The sequence below is a fragment of the Chinchilla lanigera genome, unplaced genomic scaffold, assembly GCF_000276665.1.
Source record: "Chinchilla lanigera isolate Chin_1 unplaced genomic scaffold, ChiLan1.0 scaffold00012, whole genome shotgun sequence".
Classification (NCBI taxonomy): Eukaryota; Metazoa; Chordata; class Mammalia; order Rodentia; family Chinchillidae; genus Chinchilla; species Chinchilla lanigera.
The window spans coordinates 5,683,345-5,697,134 of record NW_004955413.1 but is presented as its reverse complement, the minus strand read 5'-3'; the positions used below and the strand labels follow the sequence as shown (position 1 = coordinate 5,697,134).

At 33.0% G+C, this 13,790-nt stretch overlaps 1 protein-coding gene across 2 annotated transcripts in view; it reads right to left on the bottom strand.

Moving 5' to 3' along the window:
• The window catches only part of LOC102020436 (ovostatin homolog), a 44,571-nt gene extending 33,111 nt beyond the window's left edge, over positions 1-11,460 (bottom strand). For both annotated transcript variants that reach the window (XM_005378884.1, XM_005378885.1), the window contains exons 1-9: positions 11,280-11,460; positions 10,773-10,956; positions 10,005-10,161; positions 8,815-8,867; positions 8,382-8,402; positions 6,460-6,628; positions 5,882-5,966; positions 2,538-2,655; positions 297-408 (exon numbers count right to left, since the gene is read on the bottom strand). In XM_005378884.1, coding sequence (XP_005378941.1) covers positions 297-408; positions 2,538-2,655; positions 5,882-5,966; positions 6,460-6,628; positions 8,382-8,402; positions 8,815-8,867; positions 10,005-10,161; positions 10,773-10,956; positions 11,280-11,344 — 964 coding nt within the window. In that variant the 5' untranslated portion in view covers positions 11,345-11,460. The remainder of the gene's footprint in view (positions 1-296; positions 409-2,537; positions 2,656-5,881; positions 5,967-6,459; positions 6,629-8,381; positions 8,403-8,814; positions 8,868-10,004; positions 10,162-10,772; positions 10,957-11,279) is intronic.
• Positions 11,461-13,790: the final 2,330 nt, after the last annotated feature.

Genomic DNA, 13,790 nt, shown 5'->3' with positions numbered 1-13,790 from the left:
GTAATACTCCATTGTATAAAAATAGCACATCTTTTTTATCTTATTTTAAAGGAAAATTTTTCCTCTGATTGATGCAATCACAGAAGCAGACATAAATGTGCAAGCTTTAGAAGATTATTTTATTTTAAATATTGTTAAGAAAATTTTATTTAACAGCAAATTTTACTCAAAGTTGACAACTGGCAAAAACAATTTTTACCATTTGAGCAATAATTTATGCGCCTTTGTGCATTTGCCAACTCAGTGAGAAGCCATATAGTCCCAGCCCCAGGTTGTCCATAAAAGGCAATCCTTACCTGTCCCAGATTCTGTAACAATTACATTGATGTGAAATGTCATGAAAAGTCCAGAACGATTGATTTGGAAGACTTTTGTGTTCACAGTTTGAGAAACACAGCCATTTCCAAGCTGAAAAAAAAGAAAAAGTGTAATTGAAAAGTAAAGAATCCAACAGTTTTTTTGAAAATACCAAGATTTAGCACAGGTTTATAGCACCCCTCTGCCATGGCTCCATCTCATAACATTGTTGACAGGACTAAAACAAGCATTAAGAGAGAAAGAGGGAAAGGAGGAGGAAATACACGTCAGCAGTGCATCGAACAAGATGGCGGACATGATCTACATTTTACATATGGTCAAGTTTTCTTGGAAACAGTGTAGAAGGGCAGAGACAACAGAGCGTTGAAAACAAGTAGAGTTCAGTGGTTTTAAAAGAAATTAAAACCATTTTGATAAGCACAAAAAAATTCAGAAGTGATCTTTAAATATGTAACATCAAAATAGGCTCTTTAAAAGGTCAACTGATTCTTTAAAATAAAGAAAGTATCTGTAATCTTCCATTAGTAGCACGAACAATCAGAAACATATAGACTTAGCTAGATTTGAAAAAGTACTACTTTTGAATCTTCAAAGTTAAAAGGACATATCCATTTATTTGATTTTTCAAAACCATCATATGTTCTGGGCACCATTATCATGCGCATTGTAAGGATGGATAAACAAGAGCAGAAGTACATTATCTAACCTATGTGAGGTCACGCAGCTTAAAGGTGCTGCAACTAACTAGGTGTTTCAGTGCCAGAGTATGTTCTCCTCTGAACTGTGAACTATTACCCTAATAGCATAGAAAACAATTCTACTTTAATCATAACAAAATCAAATTATAATGAAGTGATAAAAAGCAACCAGAAGAACATTAAAGACTTGAAATCTAGAGAAAAAGTAGTTTTCAATAATCCTTAAATCAAGCAGAAAAATATCTGTTAAAATATTAAAATATAGATATTAGGATAAAGGGAAAATTCCTCATATCAAATGATGTTAAGCTCTAGTTAGAGATAATGTAGAATACTGAATGTGTTCATTGCTACATAAAATCACCAGCATAGTTGGTACTGCATCCATAGGGGCATAACCATGGTCTTAGCCAACCATGGGCAGAGAACATTGAGGAAATGACTGCATCTATACCAAGAAGAAATGAATTTTTTCCTATTCTTTAAGCAATTAACTATAACAACTATTTCCATCACATTTATATTAGGTAAATAAATAATATAGTGATAAAGTACACTGAACGATATGCATCAATGACAGGCAAATCAATGTCATTTTATATAAGAGAGTTAAATGTGCACAGAATTTCTTATCTATGGGGACTCTAGGCCCAACCCCAAAGATACCAAAGAATGACTGCATATTTAAAAACAAATTGACCACACATATTAGGAAAAAGAATTAATCAAATGAAAGATAGAATAAATGATTTATGCACAGAAAAGTAATCAAAGAAAGATAATTATAAAACATAATACAATAGATGAACCTTTTATAAGCATGATTTAGAATACAGAGGGAGAGCAAAATCACATAAGATAGTGTTAACAGAACCCAATATCTGTCTGGAAGAAAAATTTTCTTATTTTAGAAATTATAAAAAATTAACTGTTTTTTTACTCGAGAAATTTGACCTTAAAGCACACTTAGAAGTTACATGTAAGAAGGAGAGAGAGAGAGAGAGAAAGAGAGAAAGAGAGAGGAGAGGGACAGAGGCAGGGACAGAGATAGAGACAGAGAGACAGAGAGACAGAGAGACAGACACAGACACAGACAGACATTTTCAAGTCTAAAGTATAGATATACTATATTGTAGATACAGAAATATAGATATAGATGATGTCAATTGCAGGTATTTGCAAATAAATTATTTTTAAAAGGAAAATTCTAGTTTGTATGGTGAGTAATATTGTAGGTTCATTTCTCTAAAGAATGACTAATGCTTTTCCAAAGAAAGATTAGAAAGACCACCTAGACCGTATGTAAACAAGATCTTCTGCAAGTTGGAAATTCCAGGTGAATCACAATGAAAAATATTATTTTAAACATTGTATTTTGTCATTTCTTTACCTTGATTACTTGAAACCCCCATTACCCACAAAATGAAAATAGTATTAAGTTCTTTTTATAAATGTAATCAAAGAATGAATAAAAACAACATATGAGTGAGTCTTTTTATAAGCAAAGATCATGGTTTGTACCTGAGCAACAAACTGCTCACATATTTCATTGACACCTTCCTCACAGCTCCTAGAAGACAGTAATTCTCGGCATACTCGGATTTGGGCTTTTCCGTGTACAGAGCCACCGTAGGTGTACCTAGTGGGCAAAGGTATGTTTATGATTACAGGGGAATGGTATCACAGCAAGACACAGTACACACATATAAAACTAGTTGTAACATTTTATCCAGCAGAAAACATGGCTATGAGAGTAAAGATTGAATGTTTCATGATCTTGAACAATTTCCAGAGCAATATTTTAAACAAAATTCTCATTTAGCCACCACTCAACAAGTCTAAAAAGTAGGGGGATTGACTTAAGTTGGATATATTTGATTAAATGTGGAACCAAATATCTCATTTTCTTGTAAAACAAAGCATCTATATGTAAGTGCAAGTTTTGTTTTAAAAGTTCAATAAAAGAAAATTTCAGAGATTGAGTGTTTTTTAAACTTGATTCTTTCCACTTACATTTAGGAAAATAGACAGCGAATGTTAAAGTGGTTATAATAAAACTAAAAATCATTAAAATAATAGATTATGATACCTCTTCTAATTGTTGAACAGTGAAATATAGATTACATGCTTACCCATTTTATTTCATTTATTTTCTGGGTGACCTTGACTAGTAAATAGAGATCAAGTCACCAACTTTTCCACATTGTAATTGGTGGAACTAAAATTATTCAGATTAATTTTGTCCTATTGTCCTTGCTCCTTTCATTCTACTGAACTGTTTCTGCTTCTACTTAGTTTATGCTTTTGAGATTTTGACTTACTCTAACTCACTTAAACCTTTCTTTCAATTACATGTGAAATACAAAATATACTGATTGAATAAAAAATTCAGTTTATTCATGGAATAAAAAATACACAGTTTCTCTTATTTCTTGTGTTTTAATTGTGATAAAAAAAGGAAAACTCTTACTGTAGTATTACCTCCAGGTTAATATATGTCCCTGAATCATGAAGTCCACATCCTCAGAGAGGAAAAACTCACCCTCTCCCTTGTGACTTGAAAGCTTTTTTATTTATTAAAATCTCTTTGCCTCTAGGAAAGTTTTCTTTCTTAAAAGCCTAATTCATTTCTGAGTTGGTTCCCTAAAATGCTATTATTGTTGGTTTTTTCTAGTTGTCCCAAACTAAATCTCAGGACATACCAAATAAAAAATATGCAGCTAACACAGATTACTCAAGTTAAGCGGGGGCAACTCTTCCACAGTGTTCATAACTAGACACACAGATTTCATTCCTCGGGCTCCCAGCCTGCTTGCCAGTGCTACTGCAGTAGGTACAGCTCTTGCCAACCTGCCCAGTCAAACTGCAGGGCAGGATTTGCTGGTTTACTTCTTATATTGTTGATTTATTATTTATTGTCATATCTTTCTTAAAGATAATGTTAAAAAGTTTCAAGAAGTCATAGTAGCATGTGTTTTGCACCAGCAATACTGGACAAACCTTTTGGTCTTCCTGATCCATGCATTGTGCTTTCTTAGCTCACCACTCAGTGAATAAATAAATTATAGATATTAATGACGTCAAAATTTTTGGATTTGCATAGTATTAGTCTAGTGTTGCACTTAAGGATCTTGGATTTCTTGGAGGTTATACACACACACACACACACACACACACACATATATATATATATATATATACTATCTCATCATTGGAGGTTGATATATATCTCGGATGTTTTATATATATATATATATATATATATATATATATATATATACACACTATCTCATCATTTAAATATAGCTAACCAATAACCTCACATATACTAAATTCTGGGCACATACTCAATTGTTCTGCATTGAAATATAGAAATTTGCTCATTTTCTAGTGTCCAAAGATTTTTTTTGTTTTTTGTTTTTTTTTTGGTTTTTCTCCGGTACCGGGAACCGAACTCACGACCTTGCGCTTGCCAGGCAGGCGCTTTGCCGCTGAGCTAAATCCCCAGCCCCCAAAGATTTTAAATATTACCAAATCATGGAATAAATGTCAGTTCCAAACATTTGAAATTTAAAAAAAATGTCATTTATATATGTTTGCTGTTAATTTAGTTTACAATTGTCTTGGGGAATGTTTACAGGTACATATCACTTTTTGGGTGTAGCCTTTACCAATGTGTGTTTAATATACTGCTAAAATATTCAAAGGTTAGGAGTCTTATGGCATCAATTAAATAAAATGCTTGAAAAATATGGAAAATATCAATAGTTTTAAGAGTTTAATTAACTGCAACATTAGTGCTCAAGACAAACAGCCCAGCTGTAAATCCCAGATCTACCATCAAAAATCATTGTTAATGTTGATAAGTTATCCCAATTTTCTGCTTTACTATCTTTATCAGATTGAAGTGATACTATCTCATTTCATAGCATTGTAGTGAGTATATACATAGTTGTTAACAGAGTAATTGGGATGAAATAAATATTAGCTGTTTGTCATCATTATTAGAAATTTGAAAAAGAATCACAAAAAGAGATAAAAAGCATTAGAACTAACTTCTCAAAAAGAAAATAAAAATTTTTCAACTCATTTGTTTCTTTATATTATGAAAACTCAAATGAGTTCAAATTAAAGTACATTCTTATGTCACTACGATACCATTGATATATGATTTTCTTCTTTAAAGTAGAGTACTCAATGATGATTTAGTTTAAATGAGGTTGGTACCTTTATACTAATTGTTGGAATTGTACATTGGCATAATATAATCGCTGAGCAAAACGGCAATCAAAAGACTAAAAAAAGGTAAAGTTTTTTCTTTATAACTCTTTTTCTAGAATTCTAATCTAAAGAAACATTGATATACATTGAGACCAAAATGTATATACTAAAAAAGTATTAATTACTAGGGAAACAAAATAGAAGATTACATATTACATAGTAAAATAATAATTAAATGACATCTGGTATAATTATATAAAGAGGTTTATGCAGTAAAGAACTGGAACAAATGAAAAGACTACCACAATATGGTTTTCCTAAATATTGTGGTTAGAAAAGTATTATTGCAGTCTTGAAAAATATTCATAAAAAGTTAGAGGATAATAATCACAATGTTAATGGCAGTAAAAAAATAAATCACAACGGTAGAAATAAAAAATGTTAATGGCAGTAAAAAAATAAATCACAATGCAGAAAATAAATCACAATGTTAATGGTAATGGAATTAATTATAGCTCATTGTGTGGTTTTCCTTTATAATTTTTGAAATATTCAAAAATTCTCTAAATATTTTAATGTAAATAAAGTGTTATTATTTCTGAGCTTTGTGTTTACACGTGGGGAAAATTTGAATAAATGCTTACTTAGCGCATGCATCCACTTGGAATTCATCATCTGAAATAGTTATTGTTTGTGGCGCACTGACCTTCACTTCAAACTTGGGCAACACTGAAAACAAAGAGAAATCTACTTTCAACTTACGGCAGTCACATAGCTACATCTGCTTTTGTGCCCAGTGTTCCCCTCCAGGTGCACTTGTGATGGCTGCTTCAATCACCCCAATTCCGGGAGTGCCACTGCTCCTCTACCGTACAGGATAATGTCTCATAAAAGATTATTTTTTTCTCTTTTATTTTTCTTTCTTTTGTTCTCTGACCTTCACCTTATTTTTCTGTTTTAATCACATAGATTGTTTCTAGGACACTGTCTGGATTCTAGGAAATGGGATGTCTCCTAGGGCAAAAGCAAGGATCGGAAAAAAGACATGGGGCAAGGAGTGATGAGCAAGAAAGGTTTGATGAGACCCCAGAAAAGGGCAAGAAAGAAGACCTCAGAAAATCAAATCAAGTTTCACTATTTTTACTTATGCTCAGCATAAAGGTTTTGTTCAGTTAGTCTGAACTCACGATATAGGACAACCAAAAAATAGTGCATTGGTTACCATCTTTATTAACAGTAAATTGATGTGCCCATGTCTGTCCTGATTTTTCTTCCACAACAATTGTATAATCCCCAAACATTGGTTCTGAACTCAGTTGAAATGAGAGCTGGGTAATATTTTGGAAAGAAGTCACATTTTTCCACTGAAAAATCACATTGTTTTGAGGGTCCTAGAAAATAAAGACAACTAGAGATTAGATTTTAGTAGTATCTTTTCCGTCTTTGTTTTGGCATTTTCTATGGCTGTTGGGAGGAAAGAACATGTTACCGTTATATCGAACTCATTGGTTCAAATCATCAGAACAATATAACTTGCTCATTGTATTCAAATTCAGTCTTAAAGTATATCTCTCCTGCGACCAAAGATGATAAGAAAAAATAACTTATGTGATGATTTATAACTGAAATTTATTATTTATAAATAATTTATAGCTGATTTTGATTTTTATGAACCACAGTTACATAATAAAAAAATTGAAAACTCAATGTGTTTGTGTGTTTGCCTCAAAGTTGTGTTCCCCAAATTAAAATGGACTTATACCAACAGGTGCAAAGGAAATACTCATCCTAATAATGCTTACCAAAACTGATACAGATTTTTACTTGGTCTCTATCTAAGATGGTCATGGGTTATGCACGGCATGCAAAATCTGCTACATGGAAGCTCTCTGATACGAAAAGGTTAGAACACTATGTTTTTCACTTCAGTTTCTTTGAACAGATATCTCCCACATTCTGAGCCTGACTTAATAATTTTATACCATCTAATTCTGATAAATCCTTTTAAAAGATTTCCATAAAGAAAATGTTCTATTATAAAAACCCATTATTGTGTATAATTAATATTCACTAGTGTCAAAAAGAAACAAATCTATTATTTATTTTTAAATAATTTCTCAGGTTTAGGGTTACCCATGTGAGCAAGTGCTATCAATTAAATGTAGCAAAAGTCACTGGGTGGAAATTCTCTTTACAGGAATCAGACTCAGTTGGCATTAAAAGCAAACAAGCAACGTGTTGAAGATGGCAGAGAGGTCACACAGAAGCCTGGATACTTGGTAATATTTTGCAGTTTTAACTCTACGTGTCTAAATTTAGGCTTTGCGGTTTGTGAAAATGATAAACACTTTGCTCATTTAAGCCAGTGTTAGTTTTCGGTTGCTTGCCGTGTGACACAGCATTTGCTGGGTCCAGAGGTGAAGATAATACAATTTGTGGATTAGTGGTAATGCAGAAATATGGACCTGCCTCCCTGAGATTTAGTTTATTATAAAGATAAGCTATCTGCTACCCATATAAAGTTGAAAACATTTGAATCATGAAGAAGATAAATTAAAGTCTATATCTGCACCATTAATTAACCTTCAGAATTGGCTAATAATAACGGCACACATTGTAGTAGAGAATAACATATGTATGTTGGAGTTGATTGATGCAACTTGCTTATTGATAGGCATACAACTTTGAATATCTCTGAAGGCCACACTACTCTAGAGAATGAAGCTCGTTAAAGGAGACTGCTAATTCTGAAAACAGAATCCATTTTATAATGAGTGATGTCACCTTGTAGTGTATTTCTACATTTTAAAATGTCTGAGATTTCTATTTCTTTTAAAAGAAGATATGGTTTATTTAAGATGGAGAGGGACCAGCAGCCAAAACTAAGAAATTTCAAAAATAAATCTGCCTTAGAATATAATATTTTATGTTCCATAAAAATCAAATTATTGCATTTGCCCCACAGCCTACAATAAATTCAACAACTTTCATTGAGCTCTTCACCTGATGCCTACACCTGTATACATACAAAGACATCTCTTTCCCCTATCTCAGTCATCTTAATTTCTAAGGGTACAAAATGAAATTTAAACAGCTCATTGTTTAAATATTTTAAAGGGTGGGTGTGTAAAGCAGATCTCTTACCTGAAGTGTGATTGAAGGATACTGAAAAAGAAAAATGAAGATCAGTAGTTTGAAAGTAGTGTATAATTTTGCCAAGTATTCACTATCTCATGTAGATCACACCTATTGGCATTAGTTCTCACTTCCCCAAGGAATAAAGTTTCTGTAGTGAAAGATACCAAAGAGACTCTAAGTGTGAAAGAAACCCCCAACCTCTTCTGAGATGTGGAAAACAAGTTCCATGCAAACCATAGTTTCTTTATTTGCTGAAAATATCTAAAGAAATGTAAATCCATTCAGTATAAGTGAAAATTTTACATTTTACCTGAGGTTAGCATAATATTCTACCTTGGAACCTTAGATAGAAAGCTCCTTGAAGACGTTTTGTCTAGGAATGGATTTTTTGTTTAGTACTTTTACACTTTACTGTACCATTAGAAATTATGTAACTCACCAAATCCTCCACAGGTTTGAACTGAGTATCCAATGTCACAGTGCGATAGTTAACTAAAAGAGAGAAGGGAATGATGCTTTTCTTATTTTCTTTCAGATATTGATTGTAAGTAGATACAGCAATTAATTGCCACACTGTCACAGAATACTAAGCTTCTTTTTTCCTTTGATTTCATTTGACCTTTTGAGATTGGGCTCCCCAGGAAAGATCGCTTATGCACAGTTGTGGTCCCTCTGTCAGTGAGTTTTGCTATTAGGGATTGACAATAGGCACCACCAGAAGCTTTGCCCCAACGGCCCATGGGAATGTCTTCAGGTGTGGTAACAGAACTAGTGATGATAGAAGGATAACTGTGAAATGTTTATGATGAAATATAAACATAATTTTCCTAGAAAAATATATTGATATAACAAAACAATTTTAGCAGCATTACAAAAGAGATAGTTTAGCTCTTTTTGTATATCTATATATCTATACCTATATCTCTATTTATTCATAGCAACATTTTTGTAAGTCCAGAAGAAGGGGTACAATGCATCTAAATAGTACTCTAAGAATTAGCTTTTAATTTCTTTTCAATAAATCTTATAAATATGTGCTATCAAGGAAGACAAAATGTATAGATGACTTCTTCTGACTCTTTAATTTACAGGTGACATAATTAAGTATCAAGTATTAAGACCAGAATTTACTTGGCAAAACCCAGTAGCAGAGAGCCATCATAAAAACCAAACCCTTTTGAATCCAAGGTTGGTGCTACTTTTATTTACAAAAATAATAAGTAGAATAGAAACACTTTGCATAGATTATCAAGTGTATGGTTCTATCTACAAGCATGAATAATAATGATGACAATCATAAATATTATTTGTGAGATATTTACTGTATACTAGGCACTATTGTACATTGGCTGTTTATTTCATTGTTGCTATATTTGTGTAAGGGAGAAACTTTCATTATCTGTTCTGTACATATAAAACAATACAGACCACAGAAGAGAGTTAATTAATTGTGCAGCTCGCAAAATATGCAACAATTATTCAGACTCAACAGTTATGTTCCACTTTCCATGCTGGTGATCATTGCATTATGGAGGCTTGTCACTGGGATTTGTATGCAGTGAAAGAGGTGGGCAATATGTTATGAAGCAAAGCAAAAGAAAAGTAGAAGAAGTCAGAATATTATCTCACTCTTCTCTCCAGGTTTATAGATGGGTTTGTCAGTCTGCACAAAAGTTACTGTCTCTTCTGTAGTGATGGCTACAGATCTTCTCTCAAAGATTGTAAGAGTATTTCCCTTCACCCACAATGTGATAAAAGCCAACTGTTCAGAGGACTTCTGGGAGACCTGTGTATGCAGAAAGCAGAGCATAGAAAAAAAATAACAATGTCTTAATTTGGCTTGTCAGGCAGAGAGAGCCTTATAAACTCATTATTTCCTAAGGAAAATTTGATCATCATAGTTACAATTGTTTAATTTATTGAGAGGATGTAATTTATGTTTATGTCTTCTTCCTTTCTATCTCTGTTTCATGATTGTTGTTCCTCTGAATCCAAACCTTTCCTCTCTTCACCTAAATTGGTTTTCCTCATACTGTGAAATATTTTTACTATTTAAATGCAGGAATAATTCATAATCACTTCCTAATATACAAGAGTGGTAATACTTCATAAGTTTTGTTTCATATAGAAATTCTCTTTTTATCTTTTGCCCCTCTAGAATTCCTAATTTCTTCTCTATCTTCCACAAGTCATCCAAACTCAAGATTTGAAATCTGAAAACAATTTTAAGCAATGCTTTCACGCTTCCATCTGCAGTCTTTTTTTTTTTTTTTTGGTTTTTCTCCGGTACCGGGAACCGAACTCACGACCTTGCACTTGCCAGGCAGGCGCTTTTGCTGCTGAGCTAAATCCCCAGCCCCCCATCTGCAGTCTTGAACATTAAATTCAGTGCCTTACCTTGAAATGTGCACAGGAATAGAAGGTATCCTCTTCCACGGACAGATCAAAAATAGTAGTATTAGATCCATTGTATTCTAAGACAACATTCAAGGATACAGATTCATTAAGGTTTAAAAGGTGGAGACAAACTTTTTCCATGGAGTGACACTGCACCACAGAGGAGACCCATAGGATGTATTGGCTGTACAAAGAAAGCATCCAACACTCTGTGAACAGGCTTAGGAGAAATGAAGAACATCCACAACAAGCAGTTTTAGCAATTGAAGTATTCCTAAAACATATACATTTTCATAGGTAAAGTTAAATAATCTTAGGCAAGCACAGAGAGTGATATCTTATGGAGAGATATTCATTCTCTTCACCTTTGCTTAAAATTCATAGGGCAAACAAGCACTCAGACTAAGAAGTTGAAACAGTAAAATATAACCATATTTAACATGGAGTATTTTCAATAAAGTCATATTGCTAGAACTTTAATATAAAAAGAGTGTAATTCTCCCTTACGGGTTTGAGGCCACAGCCGCAGTGAAATGAAGCAAAAAGGTACATAGCAAAACAGAAGACATCATTCTATCCCAGTGGCTGAACACTAGCAAAATTATGCTGTGCTCCCTTTTTCTCTTATTAGAAACCAGCTACCTCTCCCTGCATTTTTCTCTTTCTATTCTACCTCTCTCTCTACCTTCTTGCTTTTATAATTACACTCAAAGGTCAATTACTTTTTGGACAAATACCCTGGGACCCACCAATCACATTTAGGTCACCTCTCCTCTTACTTCTCCAGGGGGTTAGACCTTTGTCTAAAATTTCCTGCTTAATTTTACTGGATGCTGCTCTGTTTTGGAATCAGCAGCACAAGTTAGACAGGAAGAAAGAGAAAAACAAAGTAGTTATGTGACACTTAAGGGTTCAAACTCTTTTAGAACCTCACTCACAGGACTGACTGCGTTATCACAAGTGTTATGCATAAGAATTAGGAAAACACTTCTCTAAAGATCTGATAAAGACCTGTTACCATACCACTTGCCAAAAGGTAAAATTTTTAGGCTTCTGAGAGAAGAGGTATTATTGATGTTGCCAAAATATGATGCAAACACATATGTCAATATGAGATCATTTTACAGGTGATTGAAACTGTCAAGTTATTCTTTTATAATATCATAATGCAGAATTCAATACTTAAAATGTTTATCTACATTCAATTTTTAATAGGATTTCTTAGGGAGGTACTATGCTCAACTTTCCAACATAGTGATTAATGAAAAGAAAGAAAAGGTCACATACACACACACCCACACACCCATACACATACACACACACCACTTCCTTGGAAAAGAAAAGTGCTTCATAATAATTTTTTACTTGGAAACAGTGTGTTAATTATCCCATTTGATCTCTTTTCATTTTGCTTTTTTGGAAACTGCCAAAGACAAGCACATTTGAGGGATTCATCATCATTAGATTACCCTACAAAAAATACTAAAGGAACCCTATTTCTAAAAGAGAAAGGCCAATGAGCACCATCATGAAAGCATATGAAGGAATAAAACTCACTGGTAGAGAGTATACACAAATGAGGGCCAGAAATATAGCTCAGTGGCCCAAGCTCCTGTCTGGCAAGTGTAAGGTCCTGAGTTAGATTCCCAGTACCAAAAAAGAAAAGAAGGATTAAAAAAAGAATATATGTAAATGAAAAAGAGAGATAATCAAGCCCTGTCATTATACAAAGCACCCAGGCCACAAAGATAAAGAAAAAAGAGCAAGAGGAAAAGGAATAAACAATATGAAAAGTGATAAAAAATTTCACAAAATTCCAGGAGTAAATTCTTACTTATCAATGATAAGGAATATAAACAGATAAAGAGTGACTGAATAGGTAAATAACAAGACCGAATTGTATGTTGCCTACAAAAACTTCACCAGTAAAAAATGCACATAGGTAAAGATGAAGTGTTGAGAAAATAGCACACAAATACAAAGCAAAAGAAAACAGATGTAATGATACTTCTTTCAGATGAAATAGGCTGTAGGTCAAAAACTACAAAAAGACACAAAAAGGACATCAACTCAAAAACAAAAAAGAATATAGATACACATATATGCACCCAATTCCACAGCACCCAATTTTATAAAACAAATATTAGATATAAAGATAGACTCAAATACAGTAATAGTTGGGGATTTCAACTCTTTGCATTCATCAGTGTGCAGGCTATTTAGAAGAAAAACAACAAGAAATATTGAAGTTAAACTGTAGACACAATGACCCTAACAGGCATTCACAAAATATTTCACCCCAAAGTTTCAGAATTCATTCTTCCTATATGCACATGGAACATTCTCCAGATAGATCAAATGTTAGCTCACAAAATGAGCTCGAGCTCAAAAATTAAAATGACATTAAAATATAAAAAATGAAGATAATGTAATATCCCTGACCATAATAGAATGAGGCTAGAAACAAATATGATGAACTTTAAAATGTATAAATGTAGGAACAATAAATGGCATACTATGAATTACAGCATACTGAATTAATGAAGAAATAAAAAATACTTGAAGACTTTTTGAAACAAATGAAAACAAGACACAATGTACAAAAACCTATTAAGTACAGAAACTATTAAGTACTAAGAAGAAAGTTTATGGAAATAAAAAATTATCACTACATCAGAAAAAGAGAGGTTAAGAATAATGGTACACACCTGTACTCCCAGCACTCCAGGAGGCTGTGGGAATAGGATTGTAAGTTTAGGCCCAGCCTGGAAACCTTAGTGAGAACCTGCTTCAAAAATGAAAAATTAAAAAGGGCTGGCGATGTAGGCCAGTGCGAAGGCCTTGGGTTCAATTTCCAGCACTGAGAGAGAAAGAAAACTAGAAAAATAAGTGCAAACTAAATCCAAAATTAGTAGAAGGAAAGAAATGATAAAGATCATAGCAAAGATAAATTCAATAAAGACCAAACAAACAATATTAAAGATCAAGGAAACAGTTATTTTTAAAAAGATAAGTAAA